The sequence below is a fragment of the Microtus ochrogaster genome, linkage group LG12 (assembly GCF_000317375.1).
Source record: "Microtus ochrogaster isolate Prairie Vole_2 linkage group LG12, MicOch1.0, whole genome shotgun sequence".
NCBI lineage: Eukaryota > Metazoa > Chordata > Mammalia > Rodentia > Cricetidae > Microtus > Microtus ochrogaster.
Genome location: NC_022036.1, coordinates 4,535,002 through 4,557,312, shown reverse-complemented (window position 1 = coordinate 4,557,312; position 22,311 = coordinate 4,535,002). Strand labels below are relative to the sequence as shown.

At 39.8% G+C, this 22,311-nt stretch overlaps 1 protein-coding gene across 1 annotated transcript; it reads right to left on the bottom strand.

The window, feature by feature from the left end:
- Positions 1–466: 466 nt before the first annotated feature.
- On the bottom strand, positions 467–19,926 carry LOC102001771 (TRPM8 channel-associated factor 2-like). The gene is given in 9 exon segments (XM_013352466.2): positions 467–778; positions 2,031–2,368; positions 3,214–3,453; positions 3,883–4,096; positions 5,396–5,493; positions 5,789–5,965; positions 5,968–6,204; positions 18,913–18,998; positions 19,289–19,926. Coding segments are annotated over 9 exon segments (2,283 nt in total). The 3' UTR covers positions 467–523.
- Positions 19,927–22,311: the final 2,385 nt, after the last annotated feature.

Here is a 22,311-nt window from a genome sequence, read left to right as displayed (position 1 = left end):
CATCTGCCAAACCATGAATCTTTCTCTTTTCTGTTTTGACTCTAAAACTTGTTTAATATCCCTGTCATTTTCTCCTGTATGATGATGAGGTAATGTTAACTGTATTGGCCTTGAAACTCTGCTGGAATTATTATCCATGTAACTCAGAAAACACCGTGCACAGTTCCTAGGATAATGGACTGACTCTTCCTTATGTCCAGTGAGTATTTCCTCAACACTTTTCAAATGCAAAGCACACATCAAGTACGAATGGAATGTTAATATCTAAGGAAATGGTTCCTGAGTTGAGGATGTGCTGATGGGATGTCAGAAGGGACATTCTCTAGGTTCTTTATCACAGGAGCTCTGGGATCTAAAGAGAGACTGGAATGATACTGAAAACAACCCAAAATACATTTTAAAGACAAATGATTGAGAAAAATAGTTAAGGCAGTGAGAATCTCAAACCAGAACACAGTGGTGAAGCTGGCAGTGTGGTCCTTTCTCATCCCACTTCACCACTGACCCTCCTGCTCCACATCCCTTACTTCTCCACACTCATGTACACCTTCATGGGGTGATCCTGCCAGGAGGGCAGGTGGGTCAGGCTCTCAGCCACTTTCTTCTGGACAGGCCAGCCCCAGGCTTCAAAGAAGGGGACCAGGTTTTTCTGCACGGTTTCAGAGAACTTCTTCACCCATAAGTTCATCTTGCTCCCATTGTTCTTGGGGAGATCAGAAAGGGTTTGGTATTCAGCAAAGAGCTGGATGAATGGCTCCCACCCAAAGGTCTCCTGGAGCTGGAAAGACAAAGAAAGGAAGAATATGGTGTTGAGTTTGCGAATGTGAATGCTGCCTGTGTGCATGGTCCTAGATATATCTCGCCATCAGGAACCGCTTCCCATCACCTTCAAACCTGTTGTTTGTCCCATCTCCAGTTCTGTGTTTCCATATAAATGCTGCCATATTGGATCACAACAGCCCTTGAGAGTCAAACTCTATCCCGCAATCTAGGAAAGATGCTCTCTAAAACCCCAATGGATAAAGAGCCACTCAATAAAAGGCAGTTACTATTATTAGCTTTATTTTTAATGTATTATCCAGATCTTAAATTTTTTCCCAACCTGACTGAGTTGAGTTGCTCATTGACTGAGACCACATCTCATCCAGTCTTCAAAATCAGTGAACGGAAACATTAGAGTGTAGCAGTCTATGAAGCCAGGGCTTGCTGTTAAATCCCAACACTAGGTTCCAGATCTGTTGTTTAAGTAGGCGCTTTTGAACAAGCTGGCTAAATTCTTAACTTATGGTTTATAAACCTCTTTGACAAGTGAGCTAGATAAGCCTTTTGCACAGGATTGAAATAGCACAAAATGTCTAAATATTTTTTCATGAAAATAGCTTTCATGAAAACTGGAAAACTGGAAGCTTGTTTTTAGTGAGGGGACAAAGATAGATGCTTACCCACAGGAAATGAACTAAATTTTATGACTTCATTGCTCTCCCATTGGTTGGTTATTATTTATGTAAACAATGCTTCTGCTTACAGTGAGGTAGCCAAAGCCTGGAACCTTGTTAGGAGATACATTTCCTACAATACTTACTTGTAATGTGGTTGCCCTGTACATATGTCTCTGTTGTTATAGAGGCTGGTAACAGTCACTCAACCCATAAAGGTGAGGAAAACAAATAATAACCAAACAGTGGCTATTTTGAAACTTCTTTAAGGATGAAGTGCAAAGCCTGTAAGCAAAGGAGTCTAGAATATGACTCAGGGCCTTACCTCTACGTCAAAGCTCAATATAGCACAGAAAAATGTACTATGTAATTTCTCAGAATACTTTTCATTTCCTTTTATATTCCAAAATCCGGGGTCTGGAATTGGGAGAGGTGTCACTTTTATGGTACAAGTATATGAGCTGAGAGATGACATGAATGACCCACATGCAAGTGTGGTCACAGGTTTGGGGGTCATGTAGGAATTGGAGCACTCTTAGGAGGCAGGTTACTACATGACTGTCAGCATCATCTCCTTGAATTTGTGCTCCATACCTGCAGATATGTCTCCAGTGCTGTCCAGACATTCCAGTTAGACAGGGGTGCTCCCATCTGAAGATGGTCTCTGATCCTCTTCTCTCGTTCTTTAGGTTTCAATTCGAGAGCAGCCTTAGCCCTGGGAATCCCCAGGACTGTCTCATGCACATAGACTGACCAGAGATTGCAGGTGGCCTCAGTGGTGTGGGGAGGAAACTCCCAGCCATGGCGCTGCTGATTGTGACCCAGCTCATGAATGGGCCCCCACAGGCCCTTACGTCTCATGTTTGCCAAACTGACAAGCTGCTGCACAGACTGCAGATGGCACATGATGGGGTAGCCTGAATGCATCCAGCCTGAGGAAGCAAAGGCAAAGATGGAGCATGAAAGCATGATCTGCCTCCACTTTCTCCCTCTACTGTTGAGCTTTTCCTCCACAATTTTGCTCATATCCACTGATTCCAGAATATCTGCGCTGTTTGGAAAGTATCTGGCTTTTCTACAGCAAATGACCATGTCTCAGATTCTCCTGATTAAGGTTTGTCCTCATCCTTACTCTGACTCTGAATGGTTGGAAAATACTTTACAGAACTGTCCTTGCTAGAATTTAATGCTTTTGTTATTCAGATCTCCCTTTGCCTGTGATGCTATGACGTGATGCCCTATGTCCAGACTAGAGAAGCTAGGGTAATGTCAGTTTTCCCACAAATCAGCATTGTTAACCAGATTTGCATGTCATGATAGAGATAGTTTTGTAGATAAAAATTTAGCTTCCCTATCGTAGGAAGCAGGACTCTGAACTGATTCCCTACATTTATGTATCTTCTCTGCAAAGTCCTTGGTTCCCATACCTACCTCAGACTGCTTTATGTCCCTCCCCTCCATTTCAGTTATGATTTATGTCTGAGGAAAGTAGTCCATGTTGAACATTCTTTTGGAAAAGTTCTTGACAGCCACTGGAGGCCTCCCAGCATTGAGTTTCTGGTCATAACTGTCTTAGAAAATTGCATCATGTAAGATGCCAATTATTAACCTTTTATTTATAAACATCTTTCTGTCCATCATGTTTCATGCATTTCTGTTCTTCTCCCTTGCATTTTAATAACAAAATTGTGCTTTACAATGCTTGGGCACTACAAGAAAGATAAAATAATAACAAAACAGAGTTTGCTTACTGGGAGCACTCCCCTGGAGCACTCACCAACTGAGATCTGCACATCAGCGACGATTCTCTCAGGTCTTTGGAAAGGGAAGGGCTGGGCTGCCAGCCTCGCCACAGCCTGCATAATCTCATCCCAGAGCTGCAGCAAAGGTTCTGGATCCTCCAGAGTCTTGAGGTTTTCAGTTGGTACTGTCAGGATGATGTTGTCTGTAGCCAGTTCTCCCCAGGGGCCCACATTACCCTGGATACAGCTCTTCCACTCCTCCAGTGATGTCTTCCCTGGAAGTATATAGCATAGAACCTGCCACCCATTTTTTTATTGACTAGAGAGACAGAGACATAGAAAAACAGAGAGAGAGAGAGAGAGAGAGAGAGAGAGAGAGAGAGAGAGAGAGAGAGAAATGGAGACAGAGAGGGAGGGAGGGAGGGGCGAGGGAGACACAGAGGAATGAAATTCCAGAAGGAAAACACCTAAACAATGTCATGCTATCTTGCAGGTTCATAGGCTGTAGGTAAAGGACAAACTACTAGACCCCTCTCCTTTTTACCCAAAATATCTATAGACAAGGGTGATTCTGTTCCCTGCCTGTGGATTTGTGAATAGTTCTGTTTCTCCCCATCTATTGATCCTTGTTATATTTCAATAATAACCTCATAGTCACCAAAGCACCTGCAACTCAAATCTTTTTCAGTGCCCAGTCGACTCACCTAGCTGGTAGTATGGGGCAGGTACTGCTTTCTTGATGGTAACAGAGAAAGGTCCAAGCCGACAGTCCTTGGGCACAATGATGTACAGGAGACCACCCCAGCGGCAGGAGACTGACTGTTGTGTTTTGTCTATACGACATTTGCAAGTTACGACAGGGGCTCGAGATAGCTTCTTGGCCTTGCTTAAGTCATCAGTGTGACATCCAATCTGCACCTGGACAGACAATTACACCACATGAAGGAAATTAGAGCACCCAGGAGGCATTTAGAATTTAGTTAGGGGCATATGTAAGGTGGATGTCATACAGGAAATCCTAACTTCCCTTTTCCGTGAAGGATGCATGCAGGCTACATAACTATAGCAGTCCAAAGTCTTTTGGACTTAAAAGTACCTTAAGTGTTTTTTGAAAGGTGTACAACAGTGTACATCAGTGACTTCCATTCAATGGGATTTGCCCAGTTTTCAAGCATAACTGATAAGGGGCTCATGGTACCCCACTACCAGGCAGAATCCTGGACTTTTACATGGGACATAAACAAAAGGGTGGCTCTGATATTTTATGTGAGACAGGGCTTCTTAATGTACCCATTGTGAACAGACACAAGTCAGTCCAGATGCTGCAGAGTCTGGGCAGGAGGCAGAGACCTCATCCGCTTCCCTCTGCTCAGCTCATGCCAATGTGCTCTGTGGGACTGCATTTTTGTTGTTGTCGGGTTGAAGCCGATAAACCCGATATCTCAAAATGCTGATATAAGAACCCCTACGTGTAGCAGAAAATGACGGTCAGAACTAGGAGGGCAGAAGAATTCTGCTTGGAGGTCATTTCTCCTCATGGTACAGGTAATGGGATTAATCATACCTTGTAGGAGTCAAGGTGAAGGGGACAAATTCAGGCCTCTGCATTCAGGAAAAATGGTTAGTACTTGTTTTAGGAAGCTGCTTGTTTTTTCCTGGCTGCACAGCCCCGAAATATTCACACAAACACCATATTACTTGCAATACTGTTTGGACAATAGCTTAAGCATATTTCTCACATCTTAAAATAGCCTATCTTTGTTAATCTGTGTATTGCCACAAGTCTGTAGCTTATCAGTAAAGTTCTGACATCTATATCTGACAGGGCTACATGGCTTCTCTCAAATACCACCTTCTTTCTCCCATCATTCAGTTTAATTTTCCCTGCCTCCCTCTGTTCTGCTAAGCCACTGGCCAAAACAGATTTATTCATTAACCAATAAAAGCAACACATAGACAGAAGGACTTCCCTCATCAAGTAATGGTATGTAAAATAACTCTTCCTCATCCTTCTAAGGAGGTAAAATTGGAAATCAGGCTTAGGAATGACCCTGGGTCATTAGAAGTTTGGAGTTTCTGTTGTTCCGTCTATAAAAAAGGCAGAAGAACCCTCCCCTGGAATCCTTCTGGTTAAAGGGAGATATAAACAAATAGCTGTGGTTTGAGAGAGTCTTGGCTATGTTTGGGGCTGTGCTGGTTCCAAGTGTCTAGCCTTACCTTCAGGCCAGCAGAGGCAGCAGCTTCAGAGAGAGAGACCTCTGCGCTTTGTCCTCCCAGAAGGTAGAGACCAGTGCTCATCCAGGCATCACTGTTACCTGACAAGACACAGAGAAGGCTGAGTTCTGTGTTCCTATTGGACTGACTCTACCTGGAGCCTCCCACAGACACAGCTTTTCTTCCATGACCTCCAAGTCATCATCCACACTTCCTGTACCCTTTCCTCCTTGGCCTTAATTAAGCACCACCCCAGCTTCCATTGTCTTGGAAGTATGTAGCAAAGCAAGGAGCTATCCTTGTTGAGGATCAGAACCTCCCAGGTTCTGCAAAGTCAGCCAAACCCACCTTCTCCCAGGCCAAGAATACTGCCAGCATTCTCTGCCCACTCTGTACCTGGATTGGTTCCATTGATCTCCACAGTGATTGGGTGCTCCGAGGGGCAGAGATTGGAGGAGCTGGTCTGAGTACCAAGTCCATGGGATAGTTGGGAGCAATCAGTCCCAGAATGTGCCAGTTCTGTGGTCAGATGGAACATTGCAGCCTCACAGGAGTGACTAGAAATTGGATTTTCTTGCTCACCTCTGGAAGGCCAGCTTGTCACAGCATCTTCTTCAGGAGCCGATGCAGAGATATATAAGCAGGAACACCCTGTGCAGGAATCTGAAGGAAGCCTGGGTCATCTACTCCTAACCTTGCCAAACACTTCTTTTCCAAGTTCCCACCCTTGTGTTTCAACATAGCCTGGAACTTACAGAAAGCCTTTTGAAAGTAGTAGTTCCTTGTCTCTGTAACTGGTGTAGGAGTTCCTTCTGTTTGTGTGTTGTTTTCATTGGATAATGAATAAAGAAACTGCCTTGGCCTAGTTGATAGGGCAGAACTTAGGTAGGCGGAGAAGACAGAACTGAATTCTCAGAGAAGGAAAGCAGAGAGAGAGAACTGCCATGGAGCCGCCAGAATCAGTTCTGTTGAACCTTTAGTGGTAAGTCACGACCTCGTGGTGATATACAGATTAATAGAAATTGGTTAAATCTAGATGTGAGAGTTAGAAAATTAGAGTTTAGAGATAATGATCCAGGCAGTCATTTAATTAATAGACTTTTGTGTGGTTATTTTGGGTGTAAGCTAGTCAGGTGACCGAAACAACAATTAACCAATAAGAGCATCAGATATACAGAAGTATATCACACATCATATCCCCTTTTCTGTTTAAATAAGAAGGAAATTTTAAAGTTAACACAGTAAAATTACATATAGAAAACTGGTATTAAACAAGATTTACAGTAACAATATTTCTTTATGAATCTAAATTTTCATATCTAGTTTATCTTTTATCATAACTAAGGAAAACTATAACTATCTGTCTTCAACCCCATCAAAGACACCAGAAAGATATAATAAATAGTACCTAAGTAAATAGGAAGTACCTTGTAAGCAACTTCCAAATCTTTAGAATTGACTAAGACATTTTGCTACCTAGACAGTCAACCAAAGTTCCTCTGTACCATAGGGGCATTCATCTTCAGCCTACAAGCACATAATATCTGGCAGACTTTTCCATGAAGCAGGAAATCTGAAAGTCTGTTTCACTAAATTGGCAGTTTACAGTCACTTTCTTGTGTATCTTGCAAAATGATACTCTTTCATGAAGTGGGAACCCTAAAGGACTGTCCCACCTTCTTTAAGAAAGTTCAGTAGTCATTTTTCTGTGGGTCCCATGTGTCCAGTTTCTACAACTTATTGCCAAGCAGTCTAGACAAGAACAATTTGTCATATTGAAGGCAAATTCCATAAAGAGTTTCTCCAATGCCTATCAACCTCTCTGAAGTAATTGGTGCTTCCATAAGCATACATGTCTCATTGTTGAGAAAAGTCTAAATTCTGAAAACCTTTCAAATGCCATATTCCATAGGTCATTGAAATGTTAAAGATTATCTAACTGAAATATAGCTCTGTATATCTAGAAAACCTAACATGACTACAAGTTTGACTATTATAGATGACTACTAATCTGTAATTTTTAATTATACATTACATTTTAAAATGAGATATATAAGCATAATAGATTTAAAAAGAGTAGAAATAAACATATAACAAAATGACCTTAAATATGTATCAGTACATCAGGAACCATACCATGGCAAAATATTCATCTCTATATCATATCCCCCTTATTTTCATTAACCATTTATAACCAACCTTTTAAAATAAACATAAACATTTATAAACAATCATATTGGGAATTTGGGCATAGTTTTCTCCAAAATACTTGCTGCTGTTTGTTGGGCAAAGTATTTTAGGGTTGGTGAAGGCCTTTCAGTGTGTGTGGGGGTTTGTTCCATCAAGCCACATTAACCTAGAAGGAATCCACAGGTTCTCATCTTCTGTGGAAACAAATGCAGAACCGCTTTTCCAAAACACCCAAATTTTAAAATCAAGATACCTTTATGTTGGTTTAACTTAGAAGCCCATACAACAAAGTATCTTTCTGTATTTGCTCACTTGTAGTCAAAATATTTAAAGAAAACACAATAATAAACATAATCCAGACTCTCTGTGTATATTCCATCTTTACATGGCTTACCTTTTTCTTTACTCTTTTAATCTATAACTGTCTGTACTTTTTTATTTTAATTACTATCACTGTACATTTGAAGACTTTCATTTATTTTTTTAAACTATTTACTTCTTTTTATAACTGTCTATATTCTTTTCCCTCTTTCTCCCAAGCCCATGTACATTTTTAAAACAGTCTGTGTCTCATTTAGAAGTCTTTTATGTAAGAATCTGTCCTATTGTATATCTGAAATCCTTTTCTGACAAGAAGCACTTTTAAAATGGTAAGCAGTGTGGTCTCTGCCCTGGGTGCTGGCTCCACCTCTTGCAGCCTTTTAATATGGTGGAGGTATATTCACCACCTCTGCTAGCCACATTCACCACCCCAGCTCCAGGGACACAGCAGGTCTTTATTACCATTAAGCAACTAGTAGCACACTGCTCACAAACTCCATTTAACTACAGGACCTTCCAGAAGAGACAGAACAACCATCTTTTAAAGAAGCAGTGCAGGTTTTGGTGCTAATGCAGAGTCAGGTAGCCCTCTCTTAAAGGAGCAGCATCTCTGCTCGATGCCAGGCAACAGAGCCTACCTAAGAAAGAAATGTGGCTACCAAAAAGCTGTGTTTGCCTCCCACTTTTGTGGGTCTAGAAGCCCTCTTTTATTTTTAAGATTTTTAGGTCTAATGTGGATCCATGCCCTAAGACAGTGGGTGCCATTTTGTAATCAGAGACTGCTCTTTGGTTCTCAGCTACCCAGAACTGAATAATCACACAGAAACTATATTAATTAAAACACTGTTTGACCAATAGCTTAGGCATATTCCTAACTAGCTCTTCCATCTTAAATTAACCCATTTCTATTAATCTGTGTGTCACCATGAGGTTGTAGCCTACTGGTAAGATTGTGGTAGTGTCTTTCTCCTTTGGCATTTCCTTGACTTTGCCTTCTCTCTCCCTCTCTTTCATCCTGATTATATTCTGCAATGCCATAGGCCAAAACAACTTTATTCATTAACCAGTAAAAGCAACATATATACAGAAGGATATCCCACATCAATTAATAAGTGTAAAACATTTTTTTAATTCTTATTTATCCCTGAATGGAGTATTTACTGTCTTTTATTGAAAAGTAGCTAACATAAAACCTAAAACTTTTAAAACTCTTTGTATTTCAAAAATCAAAAAAACCCCACAATTTCAAAATACATTAAGTATCAAACAAAAGGAGAGAGATTAAATAAATCAGGTTAATGCTATATAGCAAGACAGTATTAGATAGTATTGAGAAAGACTCAATAGAATGTAAAAATTAGATCCCCAAGAGACTAAGTCAAATTTTAAAATATGCTAAAATCCAAAAATTGTAAAACTAGACATTGAAACAGGATGTACCCTACATTTGTCAAAATGTCTTCTGGGAACATGGTGACCATTACAATTGCAGGTCATTTGAATCAGTTTTTATATACTTTTATCATTTGAACTTGAAATCAATGTGCTTTTAAATGATAATTAAATACTTTTAAAAGTAAAATTAGTTAACTTGTTTAAGCAATAAAACACTACTAAAAAAAAGTCTATCTTGTGCTGTGTTCCTCCTTAATTCCACGTCAGTGTAGAGAAAAGCAAACATGGTGTCTCATTTCATCATCTCATTTTCAAACAGACACAGCAAGTGTCATGTGGGTTCAGGGTTCAGTTTTGGTTTTTTCCCCTTTTAGAGGCTCAAGCCTTACTCTGAGTTGTCCTGACACTGAGCTACAAGAATCAGCAATAAGACAGGCCACCCTCAGTGTTCCCCCATCATTTCCTGACAGGCTTCTGGAACTCTGAGCTGCTGGTGGAGAGCTTTCTGAGGAGTGGTCATGCAACCTGAAGCTACCTGAAGGTTTGCATTCCGTGCTGGCACACAGCTGCTATGATCCAGGGAGTGGGTCACTCAGCATTTTGATAGTCAAAGTGTGATCATTGTATTTTGGCAAAGTAACTAGATAATCAGATGAAAACTACTTTCCTTCTCAAAACTATCATTTCTCATCTATTTCTGAGAGTTTAAAGAGATCACTAATGCACTACCTAATATAGTGTCTGATATACGGTGAGGCACTAACATGCTAATGATTGTTTATGCATATAAGTACGCTATGAAGATGGGATTTTTAGGGACCCTGTATATGATAAACAAGGAACACAATACTGATCATTGTTATGGTTTGCATTGCATCCGACAACAAATTCATATGTTGAAGTGTAGACTGCAACACCTCAGAACATGACCTAGATTAAAATTAGCATCGTAGCTAGCTAGGTTAAGATCAAACCATATTCAAGTAGGGTGTCTCAATATGGTCAGCATCCTTATATTCTGAAGACTCATCCAAGAAGAATACCAAGTGTCAATTGTTATGCCCAAGTTTCTGGCCCCCAAATAAATTCAGAGCTGTATTTCTGATGCAAATTACTTGAGGGTTTTTTAATATATACACTCAAGTTTGGACCAACGCCTTTCCAGCACCCCAGCATGGTGGGTAAGGAAAGTGTGGCAGAAAGTCTTGGCAGGGTAGAACTTTCAAAAGGGAAACACCCTAATCAGAGGAGTTCACGTCCTTTCAGCTTGGGATTGGATAAGGAGGATATAGGGGGAAGATAGTTTCTGAAATCATTGTTCAGGTTTGGGGCTGACAATAACCAACAAGTTATTTTCAAGGACAGATGCCTTTCAGGAGAATCTAGACCTCATTAAATTTTATGATCCTAGCTTATTAATTGGCTATTTTCTAGGTATCTGTTCAAATTCTGCTATTGCAACACATTTCTGGAGCTGAAATTAGCCCCTGCTCCTTTTATGGCTTAAGACGAAGCCTTTTCTTTAAAACAGAGTTTGCAAAGTCAGGTCCTCACACAATGATACCACCAAGATGATGCCTCTAGAAGCCAAGGGATAGACCAGCAAAGATGGCCTTCAAAATACAAGAATTAGAGAAAGGCACTGTACAGTCATTCCCACATACTCAGGAGGGATCAACTTACAATTATTTTGATTTAGATAATAGCCTTCAAAATCTATGAGATGATCAATTTCTATTGCTTTAGAAATGTGTCCTTTGTGACAACAGTTTGAACAAGCTAATCCAGTCCTTGGCTAGGTACATATAGCATGTGCCTTAGCCATGTACAGCATCACCAGCAAAACCTTCCATGTCCACCTGCTTATGTGCTATTTCCCAGTCACAGGTTTAAATTTTCCATGACCATTGTACAGGACATTAGTTCATTCAATTCACATACATTCTTTCTTGGAAATGTTCAATGTTTATGGATTATATGAAATATAAAAGTACGAATTGAGGGACTGGGATTTAGTTTTCCCGGTAGGCAGCGAGTTAGGACAGGAGTCATAACTAGACAATAAAGGTGATGAAATTCCAAGATGACTGGTTTCTTACTTACCCTCTTAAGCCTCTCAGCTTAAAGCAAAGGTCTGGTGAGCCTTTGTTACTATGAGTAGGGGCCTGCCAAGGGACTGGCTCAACAAGTCTGATCTGGGTATGTTCCACAGTAGCTGTGGGCAGATTTGCTATTCTGTCTTTCTTCAAACTGACAAACCATAAGCTAGGGAAGGAAGAACCTTCAAAGATTGCAAAAATCCCCAAGCCTCTAGGAGAGGTCTCCTGCTCTGCTTTGTGAAGGATCTTTCTTGCTCTGTCTTTTTGTGCATGTATGGGCCTTTGTACCCCTTAAAAAAGCCTTCCTTTACCAGCTGAATCTGTCTTCTGTGATCTGCTGTGTTTGAGATTTTCCCTGCTGCTATTTGTCTCCTAGATATTTTTCCTGCCTGTTAATTTTTAACTGACAGGGAAAACAAAACTAATCAAGACCCCAATGTGGTGACAGAATGAAACATTGGATAGGACAGTTGACATTCAGATCTTGTCCAAGCTGTACATTCTGGTAGACTAGAAGAAACATTAGCAAGTAGTGGCCAGGTGGCTAACATGGAGTCAGTGCCAGGCGATGTGCTCAGGAGTGGGAAGTATGGTAAAGTGGAGCTCCAAGACAATTCTGGTTTAACAGGGCTGGGAGATGGCTCTGTCCTCAGGGTGTTCATGTTGAGTTTGTATAAGGAGGATCTGCATCTTCAGAGCTAAGAGATGCATGATAGAGAAAGCACCTTGAAAGTCAAGTGTTTGATATTGTTTAGATTTTTAATAACCAGATTTTCAAATACCATGATACCTTAATTTTTTTTTAATAAAAGACATTTTACATTGCATGTTATCTTGTTTGCTTTAATAGAGAAAGTCAAACTATTTTAAAGATGTGACATGATCATGAAAGGATTATAAGGTTCCTTTCTTTCTCCTTTAAAGGACAAAACTATAAAATTCTTCACATTCAACAAAAGAAAATAAGTTTCTATGGAAAATTTTGACATTATATTGTGACTAAAAATTCTCATTATGAGATTCTTCTTAAACAGCAAATTATTTTTAACCAGAACACAAAGTAAGAGTGTGTAATGACACCAACAATTGGTCGCACACATAGACACATGTAAGTAAATACTTTGTGAGAAACATTAATGAAAATTCCAAACACTCAACTACTTCAGTGTGGCATTGCTTTTCTTTCAGTTGTTTTTTTTAATCAGGTTATAAAAAGCAGCAACGCGAAAATTTATTTCCATAGCAATTGTTTGTGTTAAGGTCTAAATACCATTGGCAAGAATGATGTATAGAATTAAGCAAACATTCAACAAACTTCGTATGAGCGAAGTAAGAGATACTATATACTGAATAAAGGAAACAACAAGAAAATCTATTTGGGGTTGTTCCTTTCATAGCTTTCAGCACTCAAACACAAGGCATCAATTAGTCAATTGCATGAATGGTGCTTAATGAGGTCAACTAACTTGCTCTTGGGCACAGGGCCAAGAAAAATGAAAAACTGGGGTTCAGATTCAGGACTCTCTGACTCAAGCACCATGCCATTAATTAAGTCTTGTTCGGTTATCTCAGGAATACTACCAAGAGATAAACAGCTACATAGTAACACATTTGCAAATGCATCCTTCATATCAAAGCATAACACCATAGAAGCACAGAGTGAAACATTAAAATTCTACTAACATTAATTGATCTTTATGAAATGAAGTAGAAAATAACCTCCACCTGAAGTTGCTTGTTAAGGGAAGTTTATTTTTGCACGCACACACACACACACACAAAGAAATGAACTGAGATCTACTGACTGCCAATGATTGTTACTTAAGCATACTTTTCAAAGTATTTTTCTAAAATTATGAAATTCCACCTTATGTCATTTTTATTTCTAAAACTATTTTCTAATATATTAGAATTCAATTAACAAAAAAATCAGTGAGTATTTTAATGTTCTTATTCAAATTAAAACATTTTCCATGGACATATATAAGATGTAGGTTTATGTGAATTATATTAATTTTATATTAACAGAAATTCTAATATATTCTTAGATTATTTGGCAACTTGCATTTTTTGCATATTGGTGCTTTCAAATGTCACTTTGGACTGTCTTCAACAATTTATAACTATCTAGTCATCACCTTGTTAGCTAAAGGGTAAAATTTTAGGTTAGAAATGAGGAGTTGATTGTAGGGACTATCACACAGTAATGATATTAAATAGTTCTGTGTATTTCAAAATCACTAAGAGGAAATTGTAAATGTCCTCACTACAAGCAGTGATAAATATGTGAGGTAATGAATATGCCAATTTTTTTGATGTAATCATTTCATATGTATATAATATTTGTATGTACATCATGGCATCCTATTGTGTGTATGTTGAAGGAGCTGCGGGCTGGCATTCCTGCCACCCGGCTCTTGGCTGCCTGGCTAGCTTGTGCCCCAAAATAACAACACACAAACTGTATTCATATAAATACTGCTTGGCCCATTTCTATTAATGTGTGTAGCACCACGAGGTGTGCTTACCAGGAAGATTCTAGCCTACGTCCATCCTGGGTCAGAGATTCATCTCTTTTGCCTGGCGACAAGCAGCATGGTGTCTGCCTCACTTCCCTTCTTCCCAGCATTCTGTTCTGTTTACTCCACCCACCTATGTTCTAACCTATCAGGCCAAGCAGTTTCATTATTGATTAACCAATGAAATCAACAGATTGATATATGACACTCCCACATCATTTCCCCTTTTCTGTTTAAACAAAAAAAGAAGGCTTTAACTTTAACATAGCAATATTACATATAACAAAACAGTTATCAAGCAAGAATTACAGTTACAATATTTACATCTATTTTATCTTTTATCATAACAAAGAAAAACAACTATAACTATCTATATATAATATTACTAAGTAAATGAGAAGTAAGCAACTTACAAAACTCTAGAAATCACAGAGACATCTTGCTGCCTAGACAGTCACCCAAAGTTCTTCTGTACTGTTGGGGCATCCATCTTCGGCCTACAGGCCCATAGTTTCCAGCAGACATTAGGCAAGTTCAGAAGTCCTCTCTCTGTGGGTTCTCTGTGTCCAGTTTATGCAATAGTCCAGGGAAGAACAGTTTCTTGCCCAAATGGCTATCAAACTCCATAAGCATCCTCTTTGATGCCCATCTTTTTCTTGAAGTAGATTGATGCTGCCAGGAGCAGAGTGTCTCACTGTCATGAAAAGTCCTAAGTTATTAAAACATTGAATGTCATATTCTGTAGTCTTTGAAAGATATGAAGAATGTTTATCTAAAATATATCTGTGTACATCTAGAAAATCTAACATGACTACAAACTTGACTATTATAGATGATTATCCTTTAACAACCTATATACATTATATTTTTAAATGAACTACACAATCACAATACCTTAATCAATATCAGAAATACATATACATATAACAAGATTGACCTTAAATTTATATCAATAAAGTCAAATCCATACCAATGTAAATTATTCATATCTATATAATTTCCCCCTTTAAATGTAAAAGAACATTTATAAACAATATATGGGAACATGGGCACAGTTATTTCTCTCCAAACTGCTTCCTGCTGAATGGGGGCACTGTTAATCAGGTCTTATAGGGTATAACCTGTGTGCTAGATTCATCTCAGTCAGGAATTGAGTTAAGTAATTTTTTGAAGGTGTTCACAGCAACTATTCAGGAGGGCGTGGTCTATCATTCCATATTGGGATAGAAGCAATCCACAGGGTTTCATTCTCGGTAAAAACAAAAGAAGAAACTCCTTTCCAAAGCATGATGTCCTTAGATCCAAATTTTAAAGTCAAGGTATTTTCAAAATATCTATCTTGGATTAGTTCAGCAGCATTTATAAACAAATATCTTTTAGCAACTGTTGCTCTTTACTCAGCATTCAAACAATTCAAAGAGAGCATAATAGTGTACAGTATCAAGATTCTCTGTGTATTTTCCATCTTTGTGTGGCTTTATTTTAACCTCTATTTCTTTTACATTTACTTTTACTTTTTGAGACAAGTTCTCTGAATATCTTTGTCCTGGAATAACTCTGTAGAACAAGCTGGCCTTGAACTCTCAGAGATCCTTCTATCTCTGCCTCCCAAGTGTTGGGATTAAAGGTGTGTACTACTGCACCCAACTACTCTCTTTCTTCCTATTTTTTTTACTTTAAGAACTTTAACTTTTAGCCTGCATATATTTTTAACACACTGTAAATCATTTAAAAGTTTTCATTGTTTTTGAATCTCTCTTTACTGTATCTCTCTCTCTTTTTCTGATCACATGAGCCTTTAAAATACTGAGCAATATGGGTAGGATTAAAGCCATGGCTTTGATGGCTGAATCTAGCCCATTCCTTAGCTTTCCAGCCTCATGGTGGAGGTACCAACTGTAGCCATTTTTATTGCAACACTCTATGGTATTTCAACGTCCTTGCCAGCAAGCAAGCTGCAACAGTGTTAAACAACACTCAAAAGCTCTGTAGTCGGGACCGCCTGCTTGAAAGAGTCAGAGTTTGCCTGGCAGGATGGCCCAGAAAGCTAGCACTTTAAATTGGCGTAGCTTTTTCCCTGCTATGGCTGAAAACCGAAAAGCATGCATTCAGCTTTTTGTCAACAACATTTAATTGTTTGGTGGCAGGACCTCTTAAAAGAGCTGAAAGGTTTTGCAGCTAAAGCTGAGTCAGGAAGCCTCTCTTAGATGAGAGCACTTGCTTGCCTTTAGCAAGCCGAGCAGACCCAAGAAATTGCTGCTACCAAGAAAACATGCTTTACTCTATTCTTTCCAAAGCTTTCTCAGGCTTTTTGTGGATGTAGTTATCCATGTCTGGGCGCCATTCTGTTGAAGGAGCTGCGGGCTGGCATTCCTGCCACCCGGCTTCCGGCCGCCTGGCTAGCTTATGCCCCAAAATAACAACACACAAACTGTATTCATATAAACACTGCTTGGCCCATTTCTATTAATGTGTGTAGCACCATGAGGTGCGCTTACCAGGAAGTTTCTAGCCTACGTCCATCCTGGGTTGGAACTTCATTGCTTTTGCCCTGGAGACAAGCGACATGGTGTCTGCCTCACTTCCCTTCTACTCAGCATTCTGTTCTGTTTACTCCACCCACCTATGTTCTAACCTATCAGGCCAAGCAGTTTCTTTATTGATAAACCAATGAAATCAACAGATTGATATATGACACTCCCACATCATTTGCATGTATATGAGAAAAGAAAACTCACCATAAAATAATACCATCTTAGAATTCTGTTATGTAGCCATGCCCAGCTTGATAATCCAGAAAACTATTGAGTGGGAAGAGTAAGAGGAGAAAAACGGAGAGTGTGTTCCACTGTTTCTCAAAAAAGAGAGAGAAAGAGACAAATACTGATATGTATGTATATGTCTGCTCATGCATATAAAGAAATAATGCAGCATGCACTTATTAAGCTGGAGGGTAGGAAGAAATTTCACATAGGAACAGAATATAGGTTTAAAAATTTATTTTTGAGATGCAGAACTGTTTGGCTTTATTCTAAAATGTAAAACATCAAAAGCAAATAAGCAACTGGACATTTCCAGGTACCCAGTGATAAAGCACAGAAAAGGGAACTGTTTTAAAGGGCATCAAAGTTCAGCAACCTAACTTAACATATCCCTAGGATGAAAGGCACAGGAAATAATTATTGTTATGGTTTATTGTTAAGAAATCTCTGTTACTATTTGCCTACCTTCCCCCACCCAGCAATCTTGTCTACTTCCCTTATCCAGGAAGATAACTATATGTTTTTCTTTGGGTTCACCTTCTTATTTAGCTTCTTTAGGATCACAAATTATAGGCTCAATGTCTTTTATTTATATATCTTGCATATCACCATAGAACCTTCATCTGGCGATGGATGGAGATAGAGACAGAGACCCACATTGGAGCGTCGTACTGAGCTCCCAAGGTCCCAACGAGGAGCAGAAGGAGGGAGAACATGAGCAAGGAAGTCAAGACCGCGAGGGGTGCACCCACCCACGGGAGACAGTGGGGCTGATCTATTGGGAGCTCACCAAGGCCAGCTGGATTGTGACTGGAAAAGCAGGGGATAAACCAGGACTCTCTGAATATGGCTGACAATGTGGGTTGCTGAGAAGTCAAGGACAATGGCACTGGGTTTTGATCCTACTTCATGTTCTGGCTTTGTGGGAGCCTAGCCAGTTTGGATGCTCACCTTCCTAGACCAAGATGGAGGGGGGAGGACCTTGGACTTTCCACAGGGCAGGGAACCCTGACTGCTCTTCGGACTGGAGAGGGAGGGGGAGAGGAGTGGGGGAGGGGGAGGGAAATGGGAGGCTGAGAGGAGGCAGAAATTTTTTTCAATAGAAAATAAATAAAAAAAAAAGAATAGAGCCTGGAGCTGTGTTGTTCATGTTGTAACAAAAGGTTAATGCAACAGTGGAAATGGGACAGAGTGGAAAGCATGGTGCTGGCTACATCATGGAGAACATGCCATAATCCTGAACTGGCTTCATAAGAAATATAAAATGAGAAATTGTTAATCCACTGTGGTAATTCCTTTACATATGGCAAAAGCAAAATTAATCTTAAATATCTCACTCCCACAAAAAAATCTAAAATTAAATTCTTGATCTTTTCTATGAAGTTTCAGTAAATGACAACATTGTTAATCATTATGATCAAAAATGTCAGTTCATCTTTTTCATTTCTTACTCCATATCTGGTCCATTGACCCAGATCACTAGATTCTATCTTGGCAACAAAGTCCCAACTATGCCTCTTTCTAGGAGCTCGACTATCGCCATCCTAGACAGGTCACCGGGAACTCTCACATGGTCTATTTCAGGGGCTACTTATGGATTCCTCCTCCACTTTGCATCCTACCCTCTAATTACCAGCCATAGGATTCCGTTTGCTGGTCACTTGCCTATTTGTACTTCTGGCCATTGTCTAGACTCTGCCTTCTTTTGTGCTGCATTTGCTGGGCTACCTTACCTTAACCCAGGTGGGTTCAGCTAGGTGAGGCAGAGGTTGTCCATGCAGTGAAGCAGGAAGGAAGAAGGTCACAAGGTTGATGGTTTCTACGGGATTTATCTCTATTAAACACCATCTATTCTCCAGGACTCCAGTTAATGCCAGCAGACATCTCATCTGGGGACTTACTACTGTTTGGCAGGCTGATCACAAGTCCAGCATCTATAAGGTGACCACCACACCTGGGTCCTGACAATGCCACTATTTTCTTCAGTCTGTCCTACTATTTGGGCTGAGGTCCAGTCCTGTGTACTTTTTTAATGTTCCCTCACCTGAACTATGAGTTCTATATACTCTATTTCTTCTGCTTGAAATACCATAGAATTCCAAACAAACTTGATTGCCGCCTTCCCTGAAGAGCCTAACCAGCCTTTCCTCTCCCACTCATTGTGAGGGTCACGCCTTTTTCCCTTGGGGCTTCTATCAATATCAGATAGAATTCTTATTTATTGCTTTGCTTACCTGCTGATTTTTCCACTGATATGCATGGTATCACACAGTCTATTCTGATTTCTGCTACATTCCCATCTGCAGTAGGCTGGGCCCAACTGCATATAGATACATCAGTGTTTTCTGACTCATTTAGGACACTGACTATGTTTCAGGCACTCCAAGTGGAGAAACAATTGCAAATAGGGTGACCTTTTCTTGTAAGTGATTGCTTTCCCAGAGAAGGGAGTGGCCAGATGGACTGGTTTTCTTGTGCCTTGAGACATTTTTGTGACCATGTTTTTGATTTGCAGCAGTTAGAATAATGAGTAAAAATAATCGCTTGCATTCAAATGGACACACACTGAAGAGGGGACACCAGCGTTATCTACAAAGAGTTAGAATCTACAAGAGGTTGTTGTGGCACACTCAGCTGATGTGGAGTGGGATCTTGGGTACCTTCTTAGAGACCTTGAATCTGTCTACATCTCCATAGACATCTGTGAAGTTCACGCTAGCCACACTTGTCACTTGGTTTCCGGGGAAACTGGACAGCACATTGTCATGGCCATGTTGACTGGCCCAATACCAGGCCTGGCCCCCGATGAGCAAGCCCCCACCATGCTTCACAAACTGGACCAGCTTCTCAGTCAAACTGTCATTGTAGGTATCAGTGCAGTAAACACCCAGAGCCTCTCCAGGCTCAGGCTAAACCAGTGCCTCTAGACCAGAGTAATCTAGGATGTTTACCAGTGATGCCAAGGAGGAATACAGTGTGATGGGAGCCCCTGGGGAGGGGCAGAGCCAGCTCCCTGCATTGACAAGAAATGGAGGGAATTGAGCATGTGGCAGGTAGCCCTCATAGAATATGACCAGCAGACTGCCTTGGCCATAGGAAAAGGCAGTAATGAGTACCTGGTCATTCACCATCACTGGGAAGGCAGCCTCCCCAATAAGGAGTTCACTAGGAATGGGTTCTTTGGGAAGATCCCAGCTGGTCATTCCATTCATGAGAGTCTCAAAAGTAGTGTCAAAATTTGTTCCCATGCTTCTTTCAGATGCGACAGGGTAAGCAGAGACTAAGATTGGTCAAAATACATAAAGGAACCAGTTAAAAAAATAAAAGGCAAGCAACTAAATGAATTCTGTTTGCAAATTATTGTGACCCTGCTTTCATGTGCGATCATTCCTCATCATGGGACCTTTGGGGGAATGATTGGGATTAGATTATTTTTTAGGATAAACTTCCTATTATTGGGTCTTAATACCTTTAAAGTAAGAGTGAAAGAGAATACACAACATACACATACACACAGAGAGAGAGAGAGACAGAGACAGAGACAGAGAAAAATCATCTGTGTGTTCCTTGTCTTTTGTCCTGTATGCCTAGACATGAAGAAGGTTATTATAAGCTACAAGTTTTAGCCTTTTGTTCTTGCAGCTCCAGAACTATTTGCCAATTGAAAACTAACCTTTGTCCAGTAGCCAGCTCTAATATTTTTTTACAGCAGAGACAAACAGACTATTTCATACTCTATGTTATTCAGAGAGTAAAGTTATTTTATTTGTCTGGGTCAAGAAGAGGCTCCATCTGGCCAAGTGTCCCTTTTTCATGCTAGCTGAGCCAAATAGAAAGGCAGCCGTTGTTGTGGCTCCATGAGATCTTGGGTTTCACATTGCATTCTCTCTCCAGTAAAGGTCACTAACCTGTGCATACTCCAGATGAGGGAGGTCCTTGTGCTCACAGACAGGGGAACCAGGAATGTGAAAGAGTTGTCCTTTTAATGGGAGAAATGCATAACCTGCTTTCAGCCCTGAAGGCTGGAAATGGAAGGGTTAATAGCCTGGTGACATTTACACCCTGTGGCTGAGACCACACAGGGCCCCACCCAGACCCTTGTTGTAAGAATGTCAACCTATAGAACCTATGATTATGGAAGGTATTCACATGTATTCAATTTATAGAACCCGACTTTATAGAAGATGTCACATGTACTTTACAAAGACTTAAGATGTAGTCATATCTTAAGCATCATTGAACACATGGGACTGTGTTCTTTATCAGCAGAAAAGATTTCACCAGATTGTGCATAAATTTTAATTTATTTTTACCAAATAAAGTATGCCTAAAATAAACTACTTGGGGGTTAGACTCCTGAAGTTTGAATCAACACCAGTTACTCACTTTTGTTGAAATGAACAACCTTCTTGACTTTCTCAGAGAACTCTGCCTGCAGAGGAGTGGATGGGAGAAGGTTGTGAAAATACTGAGTAGGTTGCTTCTATTAATTTTAAAGTCATGGTAGGCTGTCAATGTTTTATTTAGAAGGCAATGTTTAAGTGAGAGAAGCCATGTTTTCTTTGGGCACATATTTCTTTACAGTTTAGCTGTCTTGTTAGCCAGACACATGGTGTCAGTTTTAGAAAGTTCTTGGGTTATTCTATAAGTATTTATTTAATTCTGGAAGATATAAGATTAATGAGATATGATTTAGATATATTGCATGTATCTAACTGGTGAAGGCAAAGCTATTATATCCTAAGATCTTGAATTCATTCTAGCACAATATATGTGAATGTTTCCCTCAAAGTGAAGCATATTAATTTGGGAGAATTTTAGAGACAGAAAATGAAAATCATGGTGAAAAATAATTTGCTTCAGGAGGAGGGATCTTTTCTTTTTCACTAAAACTAGAATGGGAAATGGAGTTTGCCTGATGAAACAGTTTTCAATATATTTGAAGGGCAGAAGCTGCAATGTTCATACATGGCCACAAGGGGGAGAGAAAAATCACTGTAGACAGCAAGACAGCACACTACACAGGACAGATTCATCATGGAAATTAAATGATTACCAATTTTTTGAGATACTACCATACTGATTTTCAGAGTGGTTGTACAAGTTTGCATTTCCACCAGCAATGTATGAATGTTCCCCTTACTCCACATCTTCTCTGGCATAAACTACTATTGGTGTTTTTGGTTTTAGCCATTCTGATGGTGTAAGATGGAATCTAAGAGTCATTTTGATTTGCATTTCCCTGAAGACTAAGAATTTTGAACATTTCCTTAAGTGTCTTTCAGCCATTTGAGATTCTTCTGTTGAGACGTCTCTGTTTAGATGTGCACCCCATTTTTAAATTGAATTATTTGAAATTTTGATGTCTAATTACCTGAGTTCTTTATATATTTTGGAGATCTGTCCTCTGTCTGATGTGGGGTTGGCGAAGATCTTTTCCCATTCAGTAGGCTGCATTTTTGTCTTATTGACTGTGTCTTTTACTTAACAGAAGCTTCTCAGTTTTAGGAGGTCCCATTTATTTATTGTTGCTCTCAGTGTCTGTGCTACTGGGATTATATTTAGGAAGTGGTCTCCTGGGTGTATGTGTTCAAGCATACTTCCCATTTTCTCTTCTATCAGGTCAGATTTAT